The 18,624-nt window shown below is 36.9% G+C and overlaps 2 protein-coding genes and 1 non-coding gene across 3 annotated transcripts; 2 read left to right on the top strand and 1 right to left on the bottom strand.

The window, feature by feature from the left end:
- The first annotated feature begins 20 nt into the window (after positions 1-20).
- Positions 21-12,360, top strand: LOC131783382 (spliceosome-associated protein CWC27 homolog). Its single transcript, XM_059100120.2, has 15 exons — positions 21-124; positions 742-877; positions 1,357-1,398; positions 1,549-1,580; positions 1,721-1,864; positions 2,401-2,499; positions 2,922-3,022; positions 3,302-3,371; positions 3,961-4,050; positions 4,634-4,684; positions 5,155-5,282; positions 5,856-5,974; positions 7,032-7,138; positions 8,114-8,238; positions 8,640-12,360. The coding sequence occupies exons 1-15, from the start codon at positions 83-85 to the stop codon at positions 8,794-8,796; spliced, it is 1,443 nt and encodes a 480-aa protein (XP_058956103.2). The 5' UTR covers positions 21-82; the 3' UTR covers positions 8,797-12,360.
- Positions 6,697-6,767, top strand: Trnag-gcc (transfer RNA glycine (anticodon GCC)). Its single transcript has one exon. It is a non-coding gene; the product is annotated as a tRNA-Gly (tRNA).
- Positions 12,361-13,238: 878 nt separating the features above from the next.
- On the bottom strand, positions 13,239-14,426 carry LOC131783424 (transcription factor atoh7). Its single transcript, XM_059100179.2, has one exon. It carries the CDS (start codon positions 14,179-14,181, stop codon positions 13,627-13,629), a length of 555 nt encoding a protein of 184 aa, XP_058956162.2. The 5' UTR covers positions 14,182-14,426; the 3' UTR covers positions 13,239-13,626.
- Positions 14,427-18,624: the final 4,198 nt, after the last annotated feature.

The raw sequence follows: 18,624 nt of genomic DNA, 5'->3' as shown, positions 1-18,624 counted from the left end.
TTTGTTTCGTTTCTGGAAGAGGATTTCATAAACAGGTTTTAAGGAAGAAGTTGTCTGCAACTAAATTTCAAATTTTACAAAAATGAGCAACATATATATCCAAGAGCCTCCAACAAATGGAAAGGTGAGAAATAGTCATACTTGGCTGGGAAAAATTTCTGGCAGAATTATAAGAAAATTGTCGGAAATGAGGCAGTTGTTGTAAAAGTATGGCGCGCAGATTTGAACATTTCAAGACAACAAGTTGTCCAAGTAGTAGATCTTTTAGAGTTATCGTCGTCTCGCAACAGCTGGCTTGAGTAACGAAATGTGTATCGACATGCTGTGTCATTTTTTGCGTGACTTAGCGGAAAGAAATCAACACTTGGGAAAAAATACTGAAACAGGGCCAGTTATTTACATCGCTCTCACTCTTGATCAAAATTTCAGTTCTCTCGACTGGCTGCCATTCATTCAAGCTTATGAATAATTGTGATAAATTAATACGATATATCCTGCTTGCAATCTCCAGCTGTTCAAAATTTTGGTGAAGTGGTGAAAAGTAATTGAGATTACCATCTTATGATTTAAATAATTTTCATTTAATAATTATTCCAAGTTCTTGTTTGTTGTACCATTTGAAATAATTTTCTTTAAAGTTGTTTAAGAGGGTTTTAAAATAAAAGTCATAAAAAATTCTTTTGCAACCATTACAGCTTTTCACAAATACCATTTACAGCTATTTTCACTTCATCACAACAGGTTCTTCTCATTACTTCATCTGGAGAAATAGAGATTGAGTTGTGGTCAAAAGAAGCTCCTAAAACCTGCAGGAATTTTGTTCAGCTCTGTATGGAGGGATATTATGATGGCACTATTTTCCACAGAATTGTCAAAGGTAAACATTGATTAAGTGACATCCACAAAATATGATGTGTTACACCAAAAAAATATAGTTTTAATTTCCCCAGTAATTACCCCAAATACCAGTTTTTTTTTTGTTATAGTTTTTTTTTGTTTTTTTTTGGGAGGGTATGTCTTAGCATGGGAATTTAGTTTCCCCCTACTACCGTCCTGTCAACCATTTTTGTACCTTTGTTCGATGTAGGTTATGAACTGTGATTAAAGATTAAAGATTAAGGAGTTTGCTTCATGTTATTACATGCTTGTCTGACAATTGTTGATGAACCCATCTAAGTTGTCAGTGACATTGTCATAGTTGTTGGGGATCTTGCAGTAGTTATCAGCAAACTTGCTAAAGTTGTCAATGAACTTATCCAAGTTCTTGCTGAACTCACCCAAGTTGTTTGGGACTGATTTCAGTTGTCAGCAAACTTATCCAAGCTGTTAGCAAACTCATTCACGTTTTTCCTGTAGGTTTCTGTGTGCAGGGAGGAGACCCAACAGGAACAGGGATGGGTAAGTTATATGCTGTGGCCAGTTGATAAATATGGTCTTGTACTTGGTTAAAATAAATTTTCTATTCAATGTGGTGTTTCATGTTTTCTCAGATACCTGTGAAAAGGTTGCATTTCTCCTCTTTTTTATTTTTTTTTATTCTTGTCTCAGGGGGAGAATCAATTTATGGAAGACCTTTCAAGGTAATTGTTGAACTTGATTTTGGTTGATGGGATCCATTTTTGTAAATAGAATGAGCTTCAGAATAATGACTTTAAAAATGTTTAAACTTGTATTTAAAATTTTTCAGTGACTTGTTTTAAGGTACTCTTTGCTCTCGTAGGATGAATTTCATCAAAGGCTTCGCTTTGTGCGCAGAGGGCTGGTTGCAATGGCTAATGCTGGGCCCAATGATAATCAAAGTCAGTTCTTTTTCACTCTTGGAGCAACACATGAATTGAATGGCAAACACACCATATTTGGCAAGGTATAAATTTTAAAAAATTGTCTTTTGTTGGGGTGATGCAATTACCGGTGATGACTATAGAAAAAACACACAATGCAAAACACACCTGTGCCAAATACACTGAGCAAAGTGAAACAAAAAAAATGCAATTCAGGACTAGAGTGGATGCTAAACTGAGAGTTGCTCAGAAAACTCCAGGTGGGACTACCCAAAAAAATATTGCAATTAGTTAGAGAAGCATTCAAAGCCAGGACCTCTGGATTTCAAGGGTTACACCATTTTTCAATTTGTATCTAATTATGTATATAACTTGTATAAATAGTATCTAGTGCAGTCTAGCTCTATCCTTGCTGATGGATGTGTTTATCATGCAATGCTCTTTTGATTGAGCACCCTCAAAACCAAACTAAAATAATCTCAAGGATGAATCAGCACATAGTGCAATATCAAAATGCATGAAGCCAATGAAAAGCCAGTGTAACAGAAAGGAAAACCATATTTAATTTTCATGTTTTACTGTAACAAATCTGGATAAAGTTTGTCACCTCTGTTTGTAGGTTGCTGGAGACACCATTTACAACATGATTAAGATGGAAGATTGTGAAGTTGACAGTAATGACAGACCTCTTTTCCCTCCTAAGATAAAGAAAACAGAGGTTTGATGAAATGATTGATTTATACTTCCTTAAACCCTTGAATTCCTAAGAGTGACTAAGACAGAATGTCTCCTTACAATTTCGATACAATAAAGAAAGTTATTAATTAGGGGATTACTAGTTGATCTAATGCCAAATTCTCAGAACTAATATTATAAGAATTGTGTTGCGGAGTGAAAGGTTAATTAAATATTGGTGTAATAGTTACAGTCTGTGATCATTTTTTCCTCTCATGAAGTTAACTGATCTTCTATACTATAGACCTTGAAGTCTTACTTAAAATTATTTATCATGGGTCAGTGAGGTATCCTAATATCATATAAGGGAAAAAAAGTTCAAATAATGGATCAGTGAAGGAAATAATGGTTTAGATTCAGTAATTACTACTTATCAATAGTGAAACAAAAATTCCTCATTTTCAGGTTTTATATAATCCTTTTGATGACATAGTTCCAAGGCAGAGAAAAGAGGAGGTGAAAACAAAACCTGAGGAAGAAAAAAAGAAAAAAGTCAAAGGAACAAAGTAGGTGCCACTGCAGCTTTTCTCTTCTTGTTCTTTTTATGTGTTAATATATATTTACATGTAGTATTTGTTAAATGCCTCAACATAGACCAAACTAATAGACTGAACCCAAGTTTTTGAATCAGTTAGTATTACATCTTACATATAATTGCCTTTGATAATCAGTAAGAGAGATTTAGAACTAATTAAAAAGAGATTGCTTTTAGGTAATGTGGTAACATCAAAATATGATATTTTGTCACCACAGGTTTTGTTTACTTCAAATTTGATTTCTTGTAGAAACTTTAGCTTATTGTCATTCGGGGAAGAGGCAGAAGAAGATGAATCAACAGTAGCTTCAGTTTCAAAGGTCAGATTATAATAGTTATTTTATTAAATTGTTACCAGAATTCCTCTCATTAGTATGGATTAGTACTTTACACCCTAACAACAGAATGCATATTCTCCATAGTGTTCTCTATACATTTCTGCTGAAATTTCTGAGGTAGCTCTTCAGAGCAAAGAAACTCAAAAGGCATATGAAGTGCTAATACAGGGATTTCAATAACTGTTTCCATAAGTGACTGCTAATGGTGTACTAGGTGGCTGTGCCCCAGAAAAAGGGCTGTAAGGCAACACTCAAACATGAACCTACTTGCAGGATATACAGACAGTGGTGAGAGGTCCTACAAGTGGTGATAAACCACTGGTAACTTGCTTTTATTGAAACTCCCAGCTAAGGGGCAGAAATGGGATTATCAAAATTCCCCATGGTATATGTTTACTGCAAGATTATCAATTGTAGTAGGGGGTTTCACTTGCCAAATGACGTAGCACTGGTTTCTATAAAAACTCACAACTTTGAGGAGGGAGTCCATCTTATCCATTGGTTTGCTTCCTCCGAGGTTGATTATTATTACAACTGATTTGAATTTACTTTCTTTTTTCTATTATTTCAGACATTAAAGATGAAAAGCAGTCATGATTTGTTGAATGATCCAAAACTGAGGAAACAACCTGCTGTTGAAAATACAATTTCTTCAGTTAAGGTATCATTGATATATGTCGGCAATTGTCCTGCAATTTTAGAGGAGAATTAATAATTGACACTTGAAAGTGTTACATGTATTTATTCTGCTCTTCACACCATGTCTGGCAGTTTTGTTGTTTGCATGTTAGCAGTCACCTTGAATCAACCCATGTCCAAAATGCTCTAAAGCTCTTACTCTGACAGGGGGCTGACATTCAAAACATCAGCTATAGAAACTCTGTATGGCGGCCAAATTACATCATCAAATCAGTTGATAAAACCAAATTATCTCATATTACCCCCCACCACCACAGCACCACAGTTTCTCTAAAAGCTTACCCCCTTTATTCATGTCCAAAATTCTCCACCCACCACATGCTACTTATCCCCCTCTGGGGGATTCTACTTTCCTATTACTTGTTATAGAACTCATTGTTGTTTTGTGGTCTTCTTGAACTTTTGAGTGACCCTGATTTTTCTGAAGGAAAGTAGAATGATTTTTCAAAAGATGCAAAGGTGATTATTTAAGAAATAACTAACCTTTCCCCACTAATTAATTACAGAAATTCTTAATTAATAAACAAGCATCCTGACTTTTTTAGAAAAATGAGAAATCCAAGAGTAAAGGCCTAGATGATGACAGTGATGAGGAGGTATGTATTTTAGGTTTGTTTGTTCTGCATAACTCATTTTAAACACTTTGTAGAATAGATAGTCACTGGACAATTTGTCCTCCTAATCAAATCTCTGAACAATGTCAGTATCTAAGCAACTGTACACCTACCCCTCCCCTAACCCAGCAAGAGTCAACTGATAACAAGGTAGGGGTAATGTTGGGCTAGGGGAGGGGTAGGTGCACATTTGTTCAGATATTGACATTGATCCTAAATCTTCTTGTTGTTCTGATATATGGTACACTCTGTTAACCATTTTGTTAGTACTGTTGCCTTATTAATTGTTGGTATTCATTTTTAATACAAGACCCCAAGGAGTGACGTCCTCATTTTTTTCTCTTCAGTAAACATATTTTGACTGTTGACTTATTCAACAGCACTTCATTCCAGCAGTGAAAGATTGAGGGAGATGATTGAATCATTTTTAATATGATTGTTTATGCCTATAGAATACCGATGGACGGGATTTTGACGCAGATATGCGAGACAAGGTGCGAAATAAACTGAAGAAAAGGAAAGCAGAGGAAGATGAGGATGATAGTGATAGAATGAAAACAAAAGAACGATTAGAAACCAGGTTAGTAAACAAAAAGGGTCGTCACCACTTGACTCTGGGCTCTTTTATAGGCAAATGAAAAAATACTGAGTCTGACATGAAACAGCTGCCCAGAGTTATTGACACTTTAACGCCTAAGAGTGACTGGCATCTTATTTCTCCTTACAAGATCACCCCTGATTAAATCATTAAATTCGTGAGAATAAGGGAAATGATCATCTACAAAATTCTCATGGGTTCGCGTAGCTCAAGGCTTCATAATTTCCCGCAAGTGAAGGAACCTTTGTGCCCCGAGCCCTTATAATGAGGCCATTTAGTGTTAACAACTGAGTTGAAAACGTAAATTGACCACCGTAAAGAGTTTAAGGGCTGCTCTTGTAATGAGGGCCTCCCTGTAGGTGATGCCCATAGTTATTAATCATGTTGAATAGTTCGGTGGCTGAAAAATGCCCATTATTCCTGCCTTTAACTAGCGTCACACGTTTTTTTCTTTTGCGTACAAGATGCGAGCGCGAAACGAGTGTTATGCTCAAGGGCAGGAACGAACACAAAACAATAGCTATACTTTTTGCGTTCTTTTAACTCTCTTACTAGCAAAGAAGAAGAGGAACCGCAATCCAAGATTTCTTCTTCCCGTGCTGAATATAAAAGACTGAAGCGAGAACTGATGGAGTCAAAAACTGAGAAAACTGAGAAAGAAGAAAGTTCCTCAGGTATGAACACTTGTATCAGCATTTGCAAATTTTCTGAAGACGAGTGACGATATTCTCCTGGCTCGCGCGTAGCCAGTGCCAGTCTAGGCGGGCAAAAAAAATTCATAATTAAAGATAAAAAAAAAACGATATACTTTATGATCAGACATAACGAAAAGGAAAAAAAAAGACATTGAGATAGTCTATAAAATAAAAAAGGAGGGAAAGAATGAGAGCAGATTTTGCACGTCAAATTAAGACCATTCGAAGATTTTTTTTCTTTTTACCTCATTGTTTTTTCGCGAAAATAAACCTCGGGATTTCTACCAGATTTCTGCGTTTAGAGAATAAAGTCTGTCGTGGTTGTTCTCTTATCGGCTTCCCTCTTAAGAAGAGGCTCTTCTTACGGCCCCTATTTCGGAAAGATACGAAGATACAGACACACCAAAAAAATTAAAGAAAAACTTTGCGTTACACATTTTACAAGCTGCCACCTAGCATCAATAGACTCACTTCTTCTGCTCAAGGCAACTAAAATTTAAACATATGCCAGTCTCCGAAATGTTAATACTCATAGTACGGTGTACAATCGGCTTCTTGATTTAACTCTATTATAAAGCAAAGACAGTGAATTCATGCGATGAAATTTAAGAAGGCGTAAGGAGAAGTCTGAAATATAAAGATTCTTTATTACTCTCGAATAAAGGTCCTCTCGGGTCAATTCTCCTTGAATAAGTAGCCAAGCACTGGTGGTTCAGTGGTAGAATTCTCGCCTGCCACGCGGGAGGCCCGGGTTCGATTCCCGGCCAGTGCAGCGCTGTAAATTTTGTTTTTTAAAATTTATTATTTTTTTTATAGCTTTGCTATTTTAATGAGTTTCTTTACAGAGCTCGTTTACAGGTGGAGAAGGCATGCCAGTGAAAACATCCATCCTAAGAAAATGTCAAAACGGGATAAAGAATCAGAATAAATTACGCCTATGTTGTTAGAGGGGGAACTTTTACGCCTCATTAAGCGTAAAATTAACGAGCCCCTATAAAATGATTTTTTTTGTCATTATAATTTTGATTTTTGATAGAGACCAAAGAATCCGATGTCCTGGCCGCTTTCCATGCTGAGCAAAAAACGTATCTTGAAAAAAAGAAAACGAGCCAGAAAAGAAAAGGAGAAGGGAGAGATGAACAGGTATTATATCACGAAATGAATACACAACGAAGCCAACAGCACTGATAATAAATCAATAGTTTATTTTGGCTAACTGAGCACAATCACCACTAGGTTCAGAGGTTTCAATAGAGGCTGGTGTCCAGCGGTCTACCGCCGCCTACAGGGGTAGTAGTACCCCTACAAGACTCTTATCGCCGTCTGTTGAGCCTGCGAGCAGGCTCTCGTGTTTTGGGTTTCGCCTTACAGCCCTTTTTCCGAACACAGCCTCCTATTAAACCGACGGCATCCGCTTATGGAAAAAGTTATTTTAACCTTTTGCAAGTTTCGCACTATCATCATTTGTCACTCGCTTTCGTCTTTCGTTAGTGTTTGGTTTAAGAGGAATAAAAGCGGCTGTTGGTAGTCTTAATTATTGGCTTTTTTAGACTTGTCCGATGACACCGATAATTTTGTTGTTTACTCCCATAAAGGCTGAAACTGGCTTAAGCAAATCCTTGTTGTATAGGAGCTGTGTTCTATTTGGTCCATCTTGAAAAATATAGCCTAAATGTTTCAATGTTGTCATCCGTATTCATCTCTTCCTTCCGCAACAATTCGTGTTTCTTCATGGTGCTTTACTTCTTCTCTTGTGTCCTTCTGTCTCTCCGAACTAATATTTTGCGGTTTTGTTCGAGCTGAAGGTAGTTTTACATAGCTCCTTTAATTGAGGTTCTCTCTATTTACCCTTCATACTCTAACATCAGCATTCATTTTCTCCGCACTGTTCTCTCTACAATTCCTATGATACTCTCAAGGAGAACTGATTTGTTTAGCAGTCAAGGGTGTCTTAAATTTCTGATCATCTCCTTTATTCTCGTGACCTTGACACTGGATTCAAGGGTGACACTTTAAGGAGAATTTAGAAGCCAGTCACTCTTTGGAGATAGGCTTAACTGTTGTCGCCATATTTTCAAATGTGATAAGACGAGTGTAACTATTTTTCTTTATTTGCAGACCCTCTCTCTTTTGGCGTCATTTGCATCCAAACTTAATAATGTTGAAGGAGAACAAGAGAGAGATGAAAACGAAGGAAAAGACATTGAAAAAGACGAAGAAAACCAAGATGATGACACTGGGTGGTAAGAGAACAAAAACACAAAACAAAACCAAAGAAGTCAACAACATAATACTTTGATTTGATTAATTGAGTTAATGATATAAATTGGCCACCAAAGAGAGTTTCTAAAGCTGACGTTTCGAGCGTTAGCTGTTCGTTATAGCGAAAGGCTAACGTTCTGACTAAGGGCTCTATAACGCTCTAAACGTTAGCTTTAGAAACTCTCATCCCGTGTCAGGATCTCTCCCATGTCAGTATTTGAACAAATGCACACCTACTCCACCCCTTACCAAACATTAACCCTAACTTGTTATCAGTTGACTATTGTTGGGTTAGGGGAGGGTAGGGCAGTTGATTGGATATTGACATTGATCCATCATCTTTAACATGAGTTTGATTGGTGCCTTTGGTGTATTTTTCTAGGATGTTTCACTCGTTGAAGTGCGAAGCTGAGAGCAAACGAGCTCGGGATGCTTACATTGAAAATGAAGATACATATGAAATATTTGATCCACGAAATCCCATCAACAAAAGACGAAGAGAAGCGAGTAAAAAGGCAATGAAAGAGAAACGAAGGTAGCATCTTTGAAAACCTCCTTGGACTACTTGTAAGTAAAGCATTCCACGGGACAAGCGCCGGTTTTTGGTGATCCTTGTACCAATCAAAAACTGCCAAGCTTTCTCAGACATAACGCCGGTTTCGGACAATATCATTGGCTCAAGGTTACAACCAAAGAAGGCCTTTGTTCTTCAGTAGATGAAGAATGTTTCTTTTTGTTGGTGATGTTCAAATCACACGAGAGTGGCAAGTTGCAGCTTTTAAGAATAACTGCTCTGATTTGTGACAGCGGTGGTCAAGATCGGCTGAAAATTGATTAATTTATGCTGAGAGATAAATAGTTTTCATGACAGTTTTGAATGGAAAACAATCGATGAAGAAATATCCACTGTGAAGAACACATAAACGGTTGTCTATTATATCACTGAATTCCAAGTTCCCCAATCCTTTAGGCTCCACAGTTTACATATGATATAACCTCAGTGGTCTGCATACATTGTCTTGCGACAATAATTGAAATGTATTAAAGGTCTTACTGATCATTTCATTAATTTTCATGACCTTAACTAGTGATCCTGTGCTAATATTTTAGGAGAAATTTGATTCTGATCATTCTTAGGACGTAAAAGCTTCCTTCCTCTTTCAAATATTGTGAAATATGGTTGAAGCTTAGCTAAAACAAAGTTTAACAACCATCTCGTGTATTTTTACTTTGCGTTAAGGTTAAAGTAATAAACAGCCAATAACGAACAGCTTACCCTCAAACAATAAGATTTAATACGACGCAGATTAAGAACAGAGTTCGTCAAAACCTTTGACTGCGAAGGACGTGATTATTTTCCAGTCCTTGGTCCGCAAGTGACTTGTTGAGACCAAGGGAACTCGTGACTTGTTCAGACCAATAGCGTGCAAGCGAAAATATTAGATGGACTTTAAGATTTGGTTTTTTTTTTAGGTTTGATACATTTCTAAAATAAATAAATAAAAAATGCTTTGGTGTAGAGCAGTTTTCCACGGCAAATTTGTCCCTCAAACTCCATTAGTGTTTATCTCTGCTAGCCGTTAGTCTCATTAGCGCTATAATCGGCAATTTCCTCATAGGTTAAGTTCGTAATAATTGATTTTACATCCTTCTGCTCAAGATGTGCATGTGTGGGCGAGTTAATTAGTTAAGCGGAAAGTGCCCGCAATATCCCTGCCAAAAGTCTTCTCAAATGAAGGCTATCGTTTGGATAAAGTTTTAGTTGACATGCTGGAAATAGTTGTTGTTCATACCTAGAGCTGTGAATTGGGCCATGAATATCTTTTTGATAGAGACTTCTGAGACCCACATATGTTTTTTTTCATTTTGCTTCACAATTCACCACTCTTAACTCGATCCAAACTTTCCTAAGCAAGGAAGTAAACTATAATTCTAAGTGTTATGAGATTTTCCTTAAGACACTTCCACGTGACATTTAAGTTTACCCAAGAGAGATAATCTCCCTTTTTGAGTATTTTTCTCGTTGCTCAGTGTGTAGGTGTGTGAATTTGAAATTCTTAGATAGGAGTAATTTTATTCAACTTTCCGCCCACTTTGGCCGCGAAACAAAAAACGATCACCCAACGACACATTTGTGTTGATAAATTTCCTTTTTGGCTCAAAGTAATTATTAAAGAAACAATGCCAATGAAACAAAGGAAATAATATTGAATAGCTTTCTAGGAGTTTAGTAACCATGGCCAAAATTATCAATGCAACTCAATTGAACAGAAGCTAATACACACAGGAACACAAATAGAGTCGCGTGCTTAAACAAAAGTGTCGGGTGATGAAACAAAGACGCACCAGCCACATTTTGTGTTTTATTGACTAAGTATAGTTGCTGTTTCTGTATTTCCTCTGAATATACCAGACAAACAATGTGCGCATGAAAGGGGTGATGACCTGGTAAAAGATTTTTTTTTTCTCGCGCAAGTTATTTTTAACCGTCTCAAAAATACAAAACAGCTGTTGTTTTCTTTTTCCAGCCGCCCGGAGAAACATTTCGCTTCTTTTAATCCTTTATAATAGCAGTAATTTCCGTTGCTTATCTTATATTTTTACATCTACTGCTCTTTTGTCGGAGGATAGTCAGTGAATTCTTACTCAAGCACAGATACATTGATACTCCGATGTAGTGTTGAATGAGATTTTGTTGAATTTTCTTGGGAGACAAACTCCGCCTTCGAAGATTTTACAATTTAGGTGAAGAAATATTGTATTTCGTTTGCGATAGGACATCGAGAAAATAAGAACGCAGCAATAATAACTATAAACCCTTGATATGCGTTAATGATGTCTAAGCTTTTTATTTACTTTAAATCCTTCAGTATTTCCTTCAAACAGCTGTATGTAAATTATTAGAGATTGTTTATAATACCTCGTTATTTTGATGGGTAGGTGTAGTGTTTTCTTTTTTCATGCGGTAACCAGTGAAATATACCGCCTGTTGTACCTCTTATTACGCCTAAAATTGCTCGGAAATCTTGGAAATTCAACAGGTAAAAGGATTACCATAGTGGTGTGAAAGTTCTTTTTAACTGTCGTGCTCAAGATAAGGGGGAAACACAATGGGTGGAAAAAAAAAAGATAATACTGTATGCTCTCTCTTTGTAGAAATTGCAAGACATCAAAAAGTCGTTCGAGTTGGAAGTAGTTCAAGAGTTTGATATTTGCTTGAGGTTTTAGGTAAAGGCTGGATAGGATATACGGTTGTAATGAGACAGTACAGCTCGCAATTTACTTGTCGTGTTCTTAAGATATTTTGGAAAAAAGTATGTCTATCTTTTGTTACGGACGCGTTCTAAGCCGGAACGAAAAAACTTATCACCGGAGTAAATCCTATCTCTTCATTTCGCATACATTATTTCACTTCCTCGGTATTCCAGAATATAAAAAAAATCATTATTAGTGATCGTTTGGGTATTTTCCTCAAACCTCAGAGTGAAAATATCGTATAAAACAAATGTTCGTCGCTGGCAAAATTTTGTATTTAACACAGCTTGTAATGGCACTGATGGCTACCATTATGAGACCAATACAGAGAGTGAAATAGATAATGGGGTTAAGCTCTCTCATGTTAGTTACCCAAAACGTAGGGTTACTGTCAGTTTTCAAATGTTTTCCAGCTGTTTGTAAAAGCAAGCGCGTTAGCTCATTTTTCACCGTTTTACCAGTTGTCAGCACCTCCCGTTTCATCGGCCATCCCACTCAATGAAGACGTGCACGTTCTCGGTCGCCTGGGGCGCTCTTCCGCCCGGCCCACAAATTACACATGTGTTAATAATTCTCTCTTGTTTGTTTGTATTAGACATTCAGTAAGGTTTTAGAATTCCTCCTGTTTGTTATTGAAAAGTTGTTATGGGGAATTTAACACCAAGGTGGAGGTTAATCGCAGCTATTTCCGTATCCTTCAAGGTGATTTGCGGTTAGTTTTGTTCGCTGCGTTAACTTTTATTTTTGTTACAAAGTCTGATCTCATGTTGTTAGTTTGTTATTTTACATGCAAACTGATTTCTGTTTTCCTTTTGTGAACATTCAAGTGTTAACCTCGACAAGTCTAAATAAACTGATTACTTTTAGTGCATATTTCTTTTTAAATAGAAGTGCAGTTTGTTTAACGTAATGTTAATGGTGTATTAACGACTGAATGTGAGGTACGAATTTTTTGTTTGACTCCAAATCACAATAAACGTGTCGCCTCCTAGTGCAAGTATATCGTGATGTTTACCCGGACGAGAAGTTATATACAGAGACATTTTAGATAGATGGAAAGGTAAATGATCTAATTTTGCGACGTGAAAAGTTAACTTATATTTTCAAACTCACAGTAGGGGACGGGTGTGACAAAAAATTAGGTGTGGACACTGAAATGATAGATGAAAAACAATCGTTCCTAAAATAAGAGAAACTATTTCCCCTAAAGCGTCTTGAAAACAAACCGCAGCTATCGGCTCATCAGATTGCTGTAGATTGTGCATTGACAATCCTTAGAGCTGTTACTATTGAGTATTTTCATGACGCAAGTGACCTTGCTGTCAAAAATGATCTTTGCTCTCAGAGATTTGTCCGTCCTTGATCTCTCATTAATTTAATGTTACTCAGTTTATCAGCTCAACAATCTCCGAATTAGACAGAAACATTACACTTGAATGAAGTACGTTGATGTTTTCAATGGTAGCCGATCTTTCATTGGCACGAAAGCAGATAACATAGCTTTCTTTGTTTGTGAAATTAGTCAGCGAATTATTTCTTAAGTGCACAAGTCTCCTCACTTAAAACCGTGAGCCACTAAAGCGCGTTTTCGCGCAACGCGTGAAAATTTGATTAACACCCTAGTTCGACTAATTTTTGCGCTATTTATTTACTTAAAAACCCCAAAATTACTAAAACAGAAGCGGAAATATATACTGATGATAGCACAATATGACAAGATCTTGATCAGAGAAAGTGTTTATTAATTAGAGCGCTCAGTTTCTTTAGATGGCAAATCTCTGGACAGATAAACATAATAGTTTTAGAGGGTTCAACATCCTAACGCATTACAAATAAAGAGACGATTTAACTCTTAAACAAACAAACTAGACACAACAGCGGGGAAAAAAACTATTTACACAAGTTAAAGGATAACAGTAAACACGATTACAAAGAACAGCCTTAGAAATAATTACACTATTTACAATTCCAGTCTGCAACAATTCGTGGACAATGTTCCACTGAGGCCCTTATTTGTCAAATATTAGACTGATATCATCACATTAGACCGCAGTTAATACGGAAAATGTGAAATATCTGTGCGTGTTGTAAAATGTAGACATCTTCAGAGAAAGTTAATGCGCGTCAAATATCGATGGCGCGTTTGAGTCGATAACATTTGTTTTCATTCCTTCCATGAATGAAAGAGAACAGTTGGTTTGTCTTTTGCAGTGTAATTGTCCTTTTTCTCGTCTTTCTTCTTTGAGCTTTGTGTCAGAGACATCTTCGCGTGAATCTTGATTCTGCTTGCTGTTGTCGCCCATGTCTTTGAGAAGATCGTCCAGAAATCGGATGTACTTCATGGCAAGTCTAAGGATTTCGTTCTTAGAGAGTTTCCTCTCTGGTGGATAAGTTGGAAGTAGTTTTCTTAGCTCACCAAACGCCAGATTAACGTGTTGTTGCCTCCACCGCTCTCTGCTGTTTGTGTAGAGTCGTTTCATGTACGACTGACAGTGATTGTGGTACGAGAGTGTAAGTCTGTGTCCTGGCGGGTAAAACATTGCAGCTTGTGGCGATGGTGTCGGGCTTAAACTTGTTTCTGACCCACTCGAGCTGCAGGCAGAGCCTTCAGGTGAATGTGCATATGGTTCGAGAGCTGTTCCTTCAAAATGCTGATAATCCACGTTCATGATTCGTCCCGCAAAGTAACTGTACTCTGTTACTAACACCAGCAGCTTTTATACACCACACGCGCGCACGGTCCGTCTGATCAATTTTCCTGTCTTTTGTCAAACGTGTTTTCAGCCTGCCTTCAATTTACCGATCAGCTTAATTGCTTTTCATTTACAATAGCTCACCGATAACCTTTTGCTCTGTGCTACCCCAGAACGTTCGGTGTACATCGAAGGCGGTGAGCAGCTCAGGCTCGTGTCGTGTTTCGTTTCCCGAGTTAGGAAATTGACCTTTCAAAGGACTTTCTATTTTGCGTAACGTAACACCTCTATAGACCAATCCGCACGCGGATAGCTCACTTATGTGGCATGGTGTCAAATTGTTTTTTAAGACAGTTGTTAGTAGTCGTTTAGTGAGTAATGTCTTTGTTGTGTGGTCTTAATGATGTCTCATGTCTGACAGTAGACTCTTCAATTCTAAAATGAAACAGATCTTTTTTTTATATCGAGGAATTTCGCATGAAATCACTTTCATTCACGTTTCAAGTTTCGGCTCATAACTTTCTAGCGTCACACGGCCTACAGCAGACCTACCTTGGGCTGCGTTTTATTAACCAATCAAAAGCAGAATTGTTTGACTTGCCTCGGTCGTCTGCAAAGCAAACAATTTACGACACAAAAGATGTCGGGTTTGTGTGTACGGTCCGTTTTGATCACGCTCGTTCCACACAATGTAGCGTGTTGTTTCAAGTCCTTAGTGATAATGAGGTATATCGTTTACTGGTAGGAAGGATAACAGAACTCGTGGGATTATTCTCACCATTTGAAGAGATTTTCATGCTTGAACCAGCAGGACTCGAGTGTTTTTCTTAATTCGTGGTGGGATGTTGAAAATCCCGGCAATGACATACATAAACCATTCACAAACTCTAAATGACGTGTTCTATTAACGTGTCAAAGGAGCAAGGAATGCGCGTTTTGAATGATACCGTTTCCTCTACAGGAGTGCCGGCCAAGTCTTCCAATGTGACGCAACAAACATTTTTTCTCAATAATGCCTGCCGGATTATTTAGAAATTGTCGATTTTCCTGTGTAAAAGAAGTGAAGTTTCCTTTTTTTCCCATCAATCCTATTTAGGCAATATACCTTTGCCCTATTTGTGTTGATCAACATTTGTTACCAAATGTTATTTGTGTTACCAAACTATCCGGAAATATTAAAGAATTCACTGAGTTGTGGGATCCACATCGTTCCGTGTTTGCGGCCAGCTTTCTAATAAGCTTTTAATTTTTTTGTGTTACTCTTTTGAAGCTTAGCGGCATTGCTTTTCTCAGAAATATAATCACCTTTTTTATTTTTTACATTCGTAAGATATTGGTAGTGGAAGAAAGGAAACTATCGTTTAAGGATCTGGTGAACAAAATTCGGCCTACAATTAGCCATACAGGTAGGTACGAAGGCAGTCTTGATACTGAAGAAATCTCCTATTTGACCTCTTTGAAACAATATATCTTCATTGAAATGGAAGGTAGAGTTCTTTCGTGAAACACACACGCTGATTAAACGGCGGTTTTGTCTGTTGAGGTTTTTTTTAGAATGTCGGAAACTTCAACAAAAAGATTTACAGTTTGTTGAAGTATTTTAACGAACAAGATTTGCGGTTTGTAAAATTCATTATGATGTGGCAAATTGTGTCTCTCTATAACTGGATTAAATCGGTTTCTAAGGTATCCAGTTGGAATATTTCTTGACTCGTTATGGAAGGAGTGTTTATTGCGTGTACTGAGCGCCAAAGAAACTCTCATTATTTTATTCACAGACTGCTTTAAAAAGAAAGGTCTTTGACGAACAAGAAATTAGCATGAATCCTCGCCATCATTCAATTCAAAGCTGTAGCGCCTTGTTTTGTTCCGCATTAATAATTCAAAAGTAAAATAAAAATTCAGTAACTCCCTCATTATGTGTTCTACTCTCGCCTGTTTCTACCCTTCAAGACAATTTTTTCGATAGTGTGATTTTTATAATTATTCCAATCCTCCTCCTAGTATGGTTTGCTTGAATGGTGCATGGACAGAATAGTTTTAGTGTGAAGTTTATATGGTCTAAGTTGCCATAAATGTCAATGGTTTGCCTTTAGACGACATATGTAAAATTAATAGTTGATTATTTCACAGTGATGTGTTAATTCGAGAATTTGTAACGTAGTGTGGTAGATCAGCGAACACTGACTAGGGAAATTCGAGTCTGCCGGCAGCTTCAGAAAACGGTTGTTTTACTGTAGGTATCTTAAAACCATAAGAAATCAAGACATAACGATACATCTTTGCCCCATAATAGACTGTTAATGGTCCTGCTAAAAATCTGGTATCCAGAAGTTATGGGTTGAACTAGCTATTTATTCACGTAATTAAATTGGGCCATGTTTAAAAAAAGACTTGAATTAACGAAAAGCTCAATTGCAATCATATTTTTTTTCATCATCATGGTATTGATGCTATTCAGTCATTTTTGTTATTTTTTTTTTATTAATATATCAGTTTATTTTTGTTATGTTAAAAGAAAAAGTTACTTCGTGTTTAGTTTGTCTTAAGGTTGTTTAATTTTGTGATATTCTTTTGCAAGTGCAGTTAGTGAAGAAAGGGCAACGATAGTCTTGATTGCGTGCGGGGTTTGCGCGTGCGTGATTATGAGATTGGGAAGTAAATGTAGCTCAGAAGTTTCAACATTTCTTTCCAAGAAATAACATAAGCCTTTGTGTTGAAGTCGCTCGCTGAGCAGGAAAGTATTGTGGATGTCTCAAATTGTAGTCCACGCTTTTATATCCTCACACCTTGATTACCGTAACGCACTTCTCTTCGGTCTACCTTAATATCAAATCGATCGCTTACAGAAAGTTCAGAATGCTGCGGCTAAGGTGATTTTTCAGATTCCAAAATTTGACCATATCACACCTGCACTTATCGACCTACACTGGCTCCCAGTAACGTTCAGAGTTCAGTTTAAATTGCTCCTCTTTGTTTACAAGTCCTTACACAATCAAAGTCCTCCTTACATTAAAGATCTTTTGTCCCTGAAACCAGCTACTAATTATGCTCTTCGCTCGTCTGCTCAATCTCTTCTGTTCGTTCCAAAAGCCAACTGCTCTTCACTTGGGGATCGGGCCTTTGCTCATGCTGCAACTGTTTTATGGAACTCGCTGCCATTAACTATAAGAACAAGTGGTAGCCTCACCATTTTTAAAAAGCCACTTAAAACATTTATATTTAGGAAAGCTTTCAGTTTGTTTCAATAGTTCTAATGTTTATTGCCTTTGAATATTTTAATCTTAATTAGGATAGAACTTTAACGTATGTAAAGCGCTTCTGAATATTGTTTATAGTTTTAGCGCTATATATATCCCTTATCATTATCATTATGAGATAGGGGTGTTCTCTTTCTTCTTAAAAAGATATATAATGGTCTATTTCCTGTCATACAATGGAAGTATTAACCGTCATTGCATGCCACTGATTCAAGTGAATACACACCCACTTACCTAATATTCTTGGTAGGATATTATTTCTCCCTCAGACGATATTTGTCGACTGAGGCTATTTGATGTTATTTTGTTACAGACAGTTTTGTTAGAACCAGTGAGGTTTAATTGTTCAGCTGTTTTCTTCATTAGTTGCATGCCTGCCAGTATTAAGCAGTTTAATAGCCGACCACACCCATCGGCTAATATGTCACATTTTGAGCTTTTTCTGATTCTTGTTAATTTACAGCTTCGTGTGTTGAGATGACAATTCACTGTTGAATGTTTCTAATATTTCCAAGGCGCGGTAGACTCTTTTTTAATTGATATCTCTTATTAAGTCGGTTTTGGTCTGCGGTTTTGCACGAACATACTTTTTTCTTAACGCAGTTATGTTATTAATTATTTTTTTGTTCTCAAAATAACCTGCATCGAAAGGATGTCTAGGTTTAGTTTTCTGTTTTTATACACTGGAAAGTTTTATGTATACACAGATTCGAGTTGAAAATTAGCCTCTACATTATTTTCCATGGCGTCTCAACCCTGATTCATTGCTCATTTTATCAACTATATTAACGCCCTCCTCAAAAACTTTGAGGCTGAGAAGAAGCTAGTGGATAACGAATTATTGTAATGATTACAACTGAGTGCCCAAAATAATGTGAATAGTGCGTTGTTGTCTTTTCTAAAGGTTCAGAGTAGTAGGCCGGAATTCATAAAGTTTATGAAACCGTTTTGGCCGTCACGCATGCCAAACATTTCGTGACAATCAATGAATGGTTACTATGGAGAGAGAGAACTAGTAACTCAACCCAAAACTTTACTTGTTCGTTCTTTTGTCATTTTGAATATTATGTCATGTGGTTTCTTCGGCGGTGAATTCTGAGGTTTCAATGCTAAAATCAGTGCTTCCTGTTTCCCAAAAAAGAAAAAAAAAATGAAAACG

The sequence above is a fragment of the Pocillopora verrucosa genome, chromosome 12, assembly GCF_036669915.1.
Source record: "Pocillopora verrucosa isolate sample1 chromosome 12, ASM3666991v2, whole genome shotgun sequence".
NCBI lineage: Eukaryota > Metazoa > Cnidaria > Anthozoa > Scleractinia > Pocilloporidae > Pocillopora > Pocillopora verrucosa.
The sequence above is the reverse complement of the archived record's forward strand: the minus strand, read 5'-3'. Positions and strand labels throughout refer to the sequence as shown.